Source organism: Neospora caninum, chromosome VIIb (genome assembly GCF_000208865.1).
Source record: "Neospora caninum Liverpool complete genome, chromosome VIIb".
In the NCBI taxonomy this organism is placed as follows: Eukaryota; Apicomplexa; class Conoidasida; order Eucoccidiorida; family Sarcocystidae; genus Neospora; species Neospora caninum.
Window position 1 is genome coordinate 3908786 of NC_018394.1, and position 10598 is coordinate 3919383.

Below are 10598 nucleotides of genomic sequence, written 5' to 3' on the forward strand. Positions count from 1 at the left end.
CACTTAAAGAAGGTGATCCAATTTGGTTTCTATACAAAACGGCGTTGGGTTGCCCCCCTCGCCGATACCGCGTTTTCCCTTGGTGCACGTCAAGACCGTGCCGGTGAGTTCTGTCAGCCATCCTGTTGTTGCACGTGTGTATCTTACGGGTACCAGCTATCAAGACCCATTGTACGGAAACCAACATCAACGCAGCACACATTTGGAAAGAGGGGCCAGCAAGTGTGCAGCTGTGGAGGAATGGAAAGTGGAAAACAGCATGAGAGACCCACCGTGTCGGAGAAAAAAGAGAAATCCGTGGGGCGGGGAGAGCCATCCGCACTTCCGCAGCGAGACGCGATCGACCTCAGGATGAGAGTGCCGGAGCCGAGACTCCTCGTCTATGGAAGACGCAGTTTGACTTCAGACGTAAGCAGATACGTTTTGACGAAGAAATCTCACTTCAAAAATACTGCGACAACAGAATGGGCGGGCTTGTCTTTGCAACCTGGTGCAGTTTCTATCAGGACACGGAAAGTCGTGCGCGCCTGAGAGAGCCGGCCAGCACCAGTCAAGGGCCGAGACATGGGTGACAGGAAATCAACTGGCTGTCTCACTACCAAAGAAACAAGAGAGATAGAGAAATTCTCTAACTGGAGAACTTTTGTGACAAGCTCTCGCGGAGCAGAACACTTTCGTTTTGTAGCACCTCTATCCACAAGATAGCGGATAGGGGGGCTGATTCCAAATTGGTGCCGCCGCGCCCCGTGTTGGACGAGGAGCCGCACCCAGTGTCGCCCCACGACGACCACGGCCAATCAGAGGAGAACAGAAGTGACATGCTGGAACCTTTATGTTGCTCAGTGCAGCTGGCCCACGCACTCGAGTCTTAGAAATGCAGAGCTCTCCTCCTGCAGAAGGGGAGGCCGACAGACTGGATGTGTGTGAGTCTTGAGAACGGCAACCTGCAACAAGCAGCGGCAACCGTCGCCTTGGAGACCAGAGAGCGCGGTTTCGGGTCGCGTTAGGACATCGCGCAGGTGACCTCAGAAGTAGAAGTTAGATTGCCATGTCTTTCTGGGGAAACAAGCTCATCGTCAGCAAACTATCGTTCTGCTTCACTATCTAATGATTGCCGCCAGTCAAAGTTAGGAATTAAGGGCACCCTGGTTTCACGCTTAGGGACAGGAAAAACCCGGCCAATCCCCGGGTCTAGTAAAAAAATGGCTGACATTTGCAGCAGAGAGAATTAAAAGCCGGTTAGTGCTGACAAGGGCGTCTCGGGAGTATTCATGGGCATCCGTGTGTGCTGCAGCGTCCGTTTGCTGAGCACGACCAAGCCTTTCGTGTTTTCGCGTTCGAGCCAGACCCTCTGATATAATACTCTTCTGAACAAGAAAAACCATTTGTACTGAAGCAATGAGGCAGCAAATTTCATTCGCAAAGGTACCAGCCTCGAAATTGTTTTCCTAGGGTTGCAAAGCGTCGTGCATTCTCGTTCCCCTATAGGTAAACGCCAAGTTGTACAGCGACAAGAATCTATGCAGTTTCAGGCTTCCCAACGGCTTTATTTCATGCAAGGCCGATTGAGTCAGGCGTTGACTCTCCGACCAGGGGTTATCTGCGTTCCACCTTTCATGCTTCCCGTTACGCAAGACATTAGTGCAACTGTGGGACTTACATATTTCGATACCTCTGCCACCACTTGTAACAAGCCCACGGCAAACGCATCGTATCGACCTCTGTTTCTGAAAGCCGGCTCTTCAACTGCCAACAGTAAGAATGACTAGAAGACTATTCAGGTGTCCACAGTCATTCCTGTGTCTACCCGCATCTCGAGCTGGCCCGCCAGGATCTGTTCACCCTGTATAGCCGTGCGCGGCAGCTCTATTTTCGTGGGCTCTCTCACAACTTTCAGACAAGACTACGGGTACTCAACCGTTCCGTGGGAAGTGCCACTCTGTGAAGTGGCGAAACGCGGGAATCATATGCAAATCCGCGTGAGGCTGAACACCTCTTCAGCCACCGTATTTGACAGGGTGTTCTCTTAAGGAGACGCCAGCCGCTTCACCCTGGAGACAGAGTTCCGAAAACAGCATCATGGTATCACACCAAAAGAGCGGAAGTTCAGACGAGTCCGTTATATAGTCTATGTGACCGGCACACACTGTCCCCTGTGTCTGTAGAAAACACCGTGACCGTCGCCCCCTGACTCCCCGAGCACGCCTAACCAATTTCACCACTGCTCGAGATTCAAGTACTGCACGAAAAGGTGCAGCACCGGCAGGATTTATAACAGCGCTTAAGCCCTGACAGGAAAACGCGATGTCCTAGCCATAGACATTCAAAATGGTTGAGGATCAGAAGCGTCCATATGAAGCTTCGCTTGCAACGGGCACCGTTGGTTTGACAATTTTTTTGCCTGCAACGATACATATGCTCTGAAGATGTCCTGAGAGAGCTATCACACGTAGCCAGTTGCCAGGTTACCGGTTCATACAGACCATCCGCAGAAATTTCTTCTGTGCGGTGACAAAAGGACACGCGCTGAATCAGAGTTCTGTAGGCGTATAGGAGCCGAAGAAAATGTTTGATGCTGAGCCTTTCGTGGCATCCTAGTCAGAAACAATCCCTGTTAGCCAAAGCTTCGCGATTGTCTGAGGGTTACTCAACGGCAAAAGAGTGTTCAAACTTGCCCAGAAAACAAAGAGATAAAATCAGCGAGCAGCTACCATTCTCTTCTTCCCGTAACGGTGCCAAAGCCCGTTCGTAACACAAGGTTCGCCATCCATGATACTCTTCAAACGGTAGGAACTTGGAAGAGGTAGCTGCCCCCCGCGCTTTTTCTTCTCGCTGAAACGGAGACTATTAGCTCGCTCCCAGAAAAGGTACCACACTGTGACGAAATGGCTTGGCAACATTGGCATCACCAAACCGTTGCAAACACTTCCGTTGCGTAAAGTAGCGAAATCCCCTAAAAACACGCATTTGATTGAGAAACCAGCGGTAATGCCCTCCCCATACAGCATGGAGATGAGCAGCAACTCTTCTGGGTCCAGCAGGCGCGAGTTCCTTAGACTCCATAAATTGGTATGGAGCGTCAATACCCAGGAGTATTTACCGATTTCTATTCCATGGCTGAGCCCGGAGACGAAAAAGCAGACGGTGTTTGCCACGCTCGTTCCCTGCGCATGGTTCGCGTCGGATCAGAGAAGCCCTTAAGGGTGGCAGCGCTAACAGCTTAGCCCACCCAAGAGCTGGCGCCTGCATGCGAAGGCAACCACGGACTCTGAAACGCGAACACGGCAAAGCGAATGTAGCCTACTGCAAACTGGAACGACCCCCTTGAGCGAGTCTAGTTAAATTGCCGGCAAGGACTGTTACAATGCAGCTTCTACATTTTCGGCATTCGAACGCAGTCCGCTGGCATGTCCAAGTCCGGGGTGACGACAGTTCTTCCACCTTGTTTATTCAGAATCTTCCTCGGAGTCTGAAATCTGTACATGATCAGCGATCTTTCTCAAAGAAGACCTGTCCGCCTTTTCATCTAGTTTCCTGAGGAGCTCTGTGATGCTCGACTCGATCAACTCACACCTCCTCTCCAGCTGAGCGAAGGCAACGAATTTCACCTCGATGCTGTCCAGCTTTTTTCGAACTTGTTCTACGCTCTCCATGCAAGAAGAGCTGTTTGCAACCATGGTACTAATCTCCTTCTGGAAATCGCCCACACTGCGAGAAAGGTCCGACACTTTACCCGAAGTCGCACTCATGTTCTTTTCCAATTTTCCCACAAATTCCATAACCTTCTTTGCGGTATCTGCAGATTTCTCCACTTCCTCGCGCACCTGCTTCACCTCCAAAGCAGTTTCTGTCACATCGCGCCTCACGTCCAGGACTGAGAACGTGGTGCATACAGGTGCCAACCGATAAACGTCGGATGTTGGTTTGCCTACAAATAAAAGCAAGAAAGGAAGCGACAATGAATCTGAGGCACGACCATTTTCTCCCCGGTAACAATTTTTTGTTCTTTCACCATGTGGAGGCTAACGGACGCCCGCCAGATAGGCGTACGCCTGTGACGCATTCAGTCGCCGCGATTCGCGCTAAGGCTGACATACCGTACGAGCTGCTTCCTCCAAAGATATAGAGCGCCTTCGTCTGGGGAAACAGAGCGAGAGGGCCAAAGCTTGAGTGGTAGCCCAGCTGTTTGGCCGCCACGTCACACTTGAACCAGTAATTGCCAGAGACGTCGTAGGCGAAGAAATCTGCAACGTCACAGTGAACCAGCAACCAGAAAGTTGTCACTTTTCGTCGGGCCCCCGAAGGACGCGACGTCAATAAGACTTCCACCAGTTGCGAAGCATTGAATCCAGCTGCTCACATCGAAGTCGTTCTGTTGGACAGCTCATCGACATGGAAAAAGTATTTGCAGTCACGGTGCCCTCAACTTCTTTCTTCCGCTGTGCCACGCGTGGTGCCGGACTGCAACAATAAGCCGCCATGGAAAGAGTACGCTTACCGGATACTGCATAGATAGTGAACCATCCCGCCGTCTGACCTCCGCAGATCCAGACGCGGCCTTCATAGAAGGCGGAAGCGTGCCTACGAATGCAGGAGGGGCAAACATGCGGACCTGCTACATGGAGTGCTATTCTTTATCCCCGATCCAACATGCATCTCAGGGACGTCGTGTGAAATGCCGCAGGTATTGACGCTGAGTCTCACGTCGAAGCATGACTAAGTTGACGGGGCGACCGGTTTTCCATGCGACTCCTGATATCTCCTGGCACAGAGCAGGCGCACCTGTCAGGGCACCCGATCCTTTCTGGAGAAAGGCACGCACAACGGTGAACACTGGCTACGTGTCGCTAGGTAAGCGTCCTTGCATGCACACCAAGTGCCCCAGCATACATGCCAGATCTGCTTTTGACAGTCGGAGAGCTCACTTGAAACGAGGAACGGGTGTCTCGCCGCTGGCGTTGTCGATGTGTCGCCACTCCTCATCTCGAAGGTCGTATCGCCAAAGATCGTTTGTTGGGCGTCCACCACCGGACAGATCACCACCGAAGACAATCATCGCATTCACCTTCTCCGTCTTGACAAGAGTGCCGGTATGGAAACAACGCGCTGGCGGCACCTTATCGCCTTTCAACCTTGTCCATATGTCTGAACAATTGAAAACAAGTGCATATCGCAAAACCTCATATGGAGGGCCTCACTGAAAGGACGCGACGTATATGCATGTGTAAAGCACGTCTGAAAGGGCCTGAAAGAAAAGCAGCCGCTCAACCGTCGGTACCTGGCGACTTCCGCCCCCAAGAACTCGAACGCAGCAACTATACTCTCGAGTGTGCAGAGCAGCGAACAGAAGTTGGTTACTGGCCCTCCCGTGTTATCACTCACCTTTTTTGAGAACGTATCCATCGTCTTTCACGCCTTTTGCGTCTACGCCCCCAAAGAGGTACAGGGCGTCATTATCAGCACACATCGAATGGCCCTTGCGAGGGCTGGGTGTGGATCGGGCGGTCATTGCTGACCACGAGTTCGTTGCCGTATCGAAGTTCCACGCTTTATTTGTCAACTCGTCCTTTTCCTCGCCGCCCCACAAAGTCAAGATGCCGTGGCCATCGTCTCGAACCCGAGCAACAAGAGACGCGCCCCTGCGATCAGATGGCTTGGAGCCGTCTACGGCGATGGTGCTGAACCTGAGACGGAGTTCCCACAGGTGACACAAAGCTGAGAATTAAGATTCATCGGGAACAGACGCGGGACAATGGAAAGCGGCAGAAACATTGCCGACGCTCTGTAGTGTTCCTGTCTCCTTCCCTTGATGTGTTGCATACATCCGATCGCCGCGACCACGAACGAAAAAGGAAAAAGCCAAGTCCCGAGAAAGGTGGTAGCTGTGGATGGGAAGCACTCATCCCGACAAACGCAAAAAACACTGTTACGCGACGTCCTAACGATTTAACGCCACCAATCTCATGAACTTGTTGCCCATTTCAGCGTCAACTAACGCGCTCCTGGCTCTGTTAGTCACACCCCGCGTATGCAACGCAAGTATCTACCGGATGTGGACAGTCCCCTCGCACTTCAGTAGTGCCAACGTCTGATCCCGTCGTAATCTCAAGCTGTCACATGAAAGCGTGCTTGCGACACCTGTCCTCCAAGCATTGCTCACATCCCTTAAATCATAAACAGGATCAAATCTTCCTTGAGCGACTCGACAGGCACTTTTGAGCGTGGACTATCGAATGAAACAATGTGCTCCAACGCACACTGCTGGGACTATATATGAAAGCTGCATAACGCTGCAGATAGACTCCTCAAGGCTCCAATGTCACACCCACATTCAAAGGTCACACAGGCATCAGTTAAACGTACGTGTTGGACGGCGGATCGAAGCTGATAAGGTCGTCGTACACGGTTTCAGCCTCTCTGCCTCCCCATATGTAGATAGTGTTTTCAAGTTGTACAACCAGATGTTCCGTCCGAGCTTGAAAAACTTTGCCATCATGAACAATGCTGCTGAAAAAGAAATCCGGAGGTGAAAGTATGCCTGCTGCCGAGTCTCCATACAGTATTTCTTTTGATGTAGCCCTAGTGGATTGAGCCTTCGCCTTGGCCTGATCTCCTCTGGTGTCTTCAGGTTTTTTTGGTTCCACCTTTTTCTCTTCCGCCTTAGTTGTTTCAGAGCTCTTCGGCGGCTCGACTTTCGGAGCGTCCTTGTTGAGGACCGGGGTGCTATCTTTTGCTGTATCTGACTTGCCAGTATCCGCCTCAGCGGCAGCTTTGCTTGCCTTCGCACGGCCAAAAAATGGTTTGTGTTTCGCACTCTTCCCTTTTTTCTCTGTTTCCTCGTCTTCAGTCCAAGACGCATCCGAATCGCCCTTGCTGAAACCAGATTCAGAAAAATCCGACAGATCCGACATGGTTCCCTATCAAAATCGGTAAGAGCCTACCGGCAGACACCCCCGACCGCGAGAGGGTGAAGCCACCACACACATGGCAGCCCTCGTGACAGACTGGATAACTCGGCAGTCCGCACGAAAGAAAATATGCATCAATGAAAGAGAAAGGAAATTCGCTTCTGCTCCAGACAACGTTCCTGTTTTGACGCGGATCCCCAGGATAGGCACGGCTGTTGATACTGGGACGCAGAGGTAAGAACCGACACTCCCCAGAGTGAAGATAACTACAATTGCCAGTACAAACACGTTGACCTGGAGTCGGAAGAGCTTCTGATGAACTACAAACAACGGGTGCCCTCCAATTCTCCGCTGAATTCTAGGACTCGGACAAAGATGAAAACCGCAAGTTCAGTGGACCATGGCGGCGACGGCATGTAGTATTCCCTATGTAGTTGGAGAAAACAAGCTCCATCAGCATAGGATTGTAGCCTTACGAAAAAAGACTAGGATACCACTGAACTGTCGTGAATGCAGAGGATGGTAGAGCCCTGCTGCCTCAAAAGCGGTGGGCATGGGAGCCGTCTGCTTTAAGAGCCCATGGCTAGCAGCACAATGGGTAGTGACGCAGAAGCAGGGAAGGCTGATGGACACGGCGTTGGCCCCACCAGCGCTGAATTGCGAGAGTGCACAGAAGCTGCAGTTCCCTTTGCTCATAATCTATATTCCGTGGAAGAAGAGAATACTCTCAGAGGAAAGTCGAAAATAACTTTGCTTCCAAAAATGTCTTCTGGATACGATAGTTTTTTCACGGATTTTCGTTGATGCGTGGCGGAGGAACCTCGACGCCGATTGGCCGTCAGACGCACGATAGGCGGAAAGCCTCTTCACGACGGGCTGTCCCAGCTCCCGCAACGGCCGTCCAAATTGAGAGGCAGTCTGATCGCGTGAATAGAGCTTTTCGGTTTTCAGAAAATACTCCCTTTCAGGGCACAGAGCGGGTCACGTGGCGCCACTGCACTGTCAGCCAGGTCAACAAAAGGTCGCAGGGCGAAGCGGTGCACCAACAACATGGCAGATATCCTTGGAAGCAACAGTAGCTGAGCAGGGAATGTCACTGGGATAAGGATTTTTAGATCGCCCAGGTTGGGTTAATCTGTCTTGCAGAACGCTCAGGCATGTTGCAGAAAGTGTGTGGAGTAATAGACACAGGCCTTCCGGGGGAGCGTATGAGCTGCAGTTCAGCAGCAAACGTCAGAGATCCACGAGCAAGTGGACGAAGGTTGGACACACAGTAAAAAAATACTATGAACGCACGTGGAGAGAGAAAACAGTGGAGTAGCGCGCAGTTTTGCATTTTTGCAGGGAAACGATCACATCGTAACTTCAACACAACCAGAGCCCCAATATTCGTCAAGCTCTTCAGGACAAATGGTTTCCAGAGCGATGTCACGTACCGTGTGCCACTCTGCTGCGTGGTTCGTCTTCATTGGGTGAAATGCTAGTAGCAACACTAGTGACTGAAACCCTTTGGGCGCCGGGTACTGCATGTGCAGCTCGCCGCATGCGGACAGTACGTACTGTAGGGCGTCAGGATTCGTTCTTTCAGCTTGTGGCATACTACACGAGGGTTTGTAGTGCCCTGAAGTACAGCGATGCGCACCGAGTCACCTTAATTCTCCGTAGCCGTCTGGAAACACAGGGTCGTTGACGTTGTCATTTAATTTATGGATAGGAGAGCGCATATGAAAAGGTAACGGGAAAGCTTGATGAGAGCTCCAAACACGGTAGAGCCGCAGTAACTTCAACCTGCCTGCCTCAAATTGCTTCTTCCAAGCCACACAACCTTCTCCTATGCGCTTGCTGCAGTCACTGCGGCGTGCCGCCGCAGCATTGTGTTTTTGTATTTGCTTCCCTCTCGTTACTCCTTTCTAGAAAGAAGCTGCCTGTACTGGCTTTCTTGTACGGACTTCTCCCAGTTTTTTCCGTACTTAACCGCTGGCACGGGATCTCTCTGGGACCTGTGGAGGCAGCAACAGGATCAGGCTACGAATTCTTACAGTCCCTGAAGAGTCGCCCAGGACAAAGCGTGCTGCCCATTAACCTTGAACATGTGCCTTTTACCTGCACCCTTTCCACACACACAGTGTTTTTTGGGTGTCCGAAGGGGGTGCCCTGTTTACCCTGTGAAGAATTCAGTGTGTCAAACTGAACAGCTTACCACTTGTTCGGCTAACAGCTAAGAGCAGAAATTAGACTGAAGAGCTTACGTTGGTCATCGAATCTTCCGTGCTGTAATTAAGTATATACCCCTTCCACGATACAGACACAACGGGTCAGATAATGAGGGGAACTGCAGAGAACCTCCGTTTTTTACCCACTGATACGGCAATGGCACCACGAGGCAACGCAGCTTTGAGAGATCATCTGGAGGGAGGATTTTGAGAATCGACCTCCGGGACTCATAATCCCCTTCCACAGGGCTTGCCCCTCCACATGTACGTGTCAAGTGGTCTAGTAGCACTTGACTACTGCATTACTCAATCACTAATTTGCGCCCAGCTGGTGGTGCTCTTCTGTTGTCCTTTTCGGTCCACGAAATTCACGTTTTGTCGCGATGCAAGATGGCGGGAAAAGACTAACGGGCGCCTCAATGGGATTCGGGAGTACCCACGGTAGTTCTTGCGGCTAACAACCGGGTGTGGTTTGAGCTCGATGGAACTGAGGAGGCAAAGGTCTGTTCTTATTAAAAAACGCAAGTGCCTCATGCTGATGCCGTTAACGGAAGATTGGAAAAGTCGGCCGCTCCGTGGTTGTTAACGAGCATCTAAACTATCGATAGTTTCGGAGAAGCTTATTCCAAGACGCCGCGAAGTGTGGGAACATGCAAGCCGTTATCGGAAGCTTTCAGGCTTGATGTGTCGCTTGAACCGAGGTTTTGCGGCAAACTCAAAGGATTGGTGTAGCCATATCCAAGGGGCAGAACAGAGCTTGGGTTATGAAGTAACTAAGTTCAGCTGCTGGTTTCCAGAAACGATCACGGCTACCTTTCCAAGCACAGTTTTGCAACTTCAACTCAGTTGTTAATAACCAAGCGGTTGTTCCATAAGGCTTCCTTGACAATGATGTCTCTGAGAGACAGCCGCACCCCATTTAATGCAGATTTGGTTGAGGCGAAGCAGGCCGTGCAGCAGCAGTTCCTCTTGCCATTGGCAGTCATCCAGCAGAAACGCAGACAAGGAACGACTGCGGCGTAGAGTCTTGCCCTGCATCATCATCCTTTGATGACCCATGTAAACGTCCCCCCGTGGCGCCAAAATCGAATACGAGACGTGTGTGAGCGTTACTTGTTCAAACGCCTCCAACGCCCCCCCCCCCCCACACATTCGAATTCTCTGCATACGTTGTCTATCCCACATGATCGAGACCCACGAGTCGGCTTCATGTGGGCTGCCTGGGCACACAAATATGCTATAAACGCAGAATAGATCATCGCCAAATGGAAGACAAGTGCGAAAATCGACTTTCCGCTGACAAGAGAGAATAGCCGTGCATATCGTAAGAGAGTCAAGATATCCGCCCGTACCCGCAGAGGTGGAACTACTCTCGTTGTCATTGCCGTCGTTTCCAGACTCACCCGTATTCGTCGAAACCGTGCTTTGAGGGGCAGTCGTGGGGCTTTGACCCTGGGCTTGAGCCTCGGACCGGCGA

The 10598-nt window shown here is 51.4% G+C and overlaps 1 protein-coding gene across 1 annotated transcript; it reads right to left on the bottom strand.

Annotated features, from left to right (window-relative positions):
• Positions 1 to 3446: 3446 nt before the first annotated feature.
• On the bottom strand, positions 3447 to 8632 carry NCLIV_028820 (hypothetical protein; the record flags this gene model as incomplete). Its single annotated transcript, XM_003883076.1, has 7 exons — positions 3447 to 3874; positions 4098 to 4244; positions 4499 to 4581; positions 4926 to 5145; positions 5383 to 5684; positions 6364 to 6873; positions 8559 to 8632. 7 exons carry the CDS (start codon positions 8630 to 8632, stop codon positions 3447 to 3449), a joined length of 1764 nt encoding a protein of 587 aa, XP_003883125.1.
• Positions 8633 to 10598: the final 1966 nt, after the last annotated feature.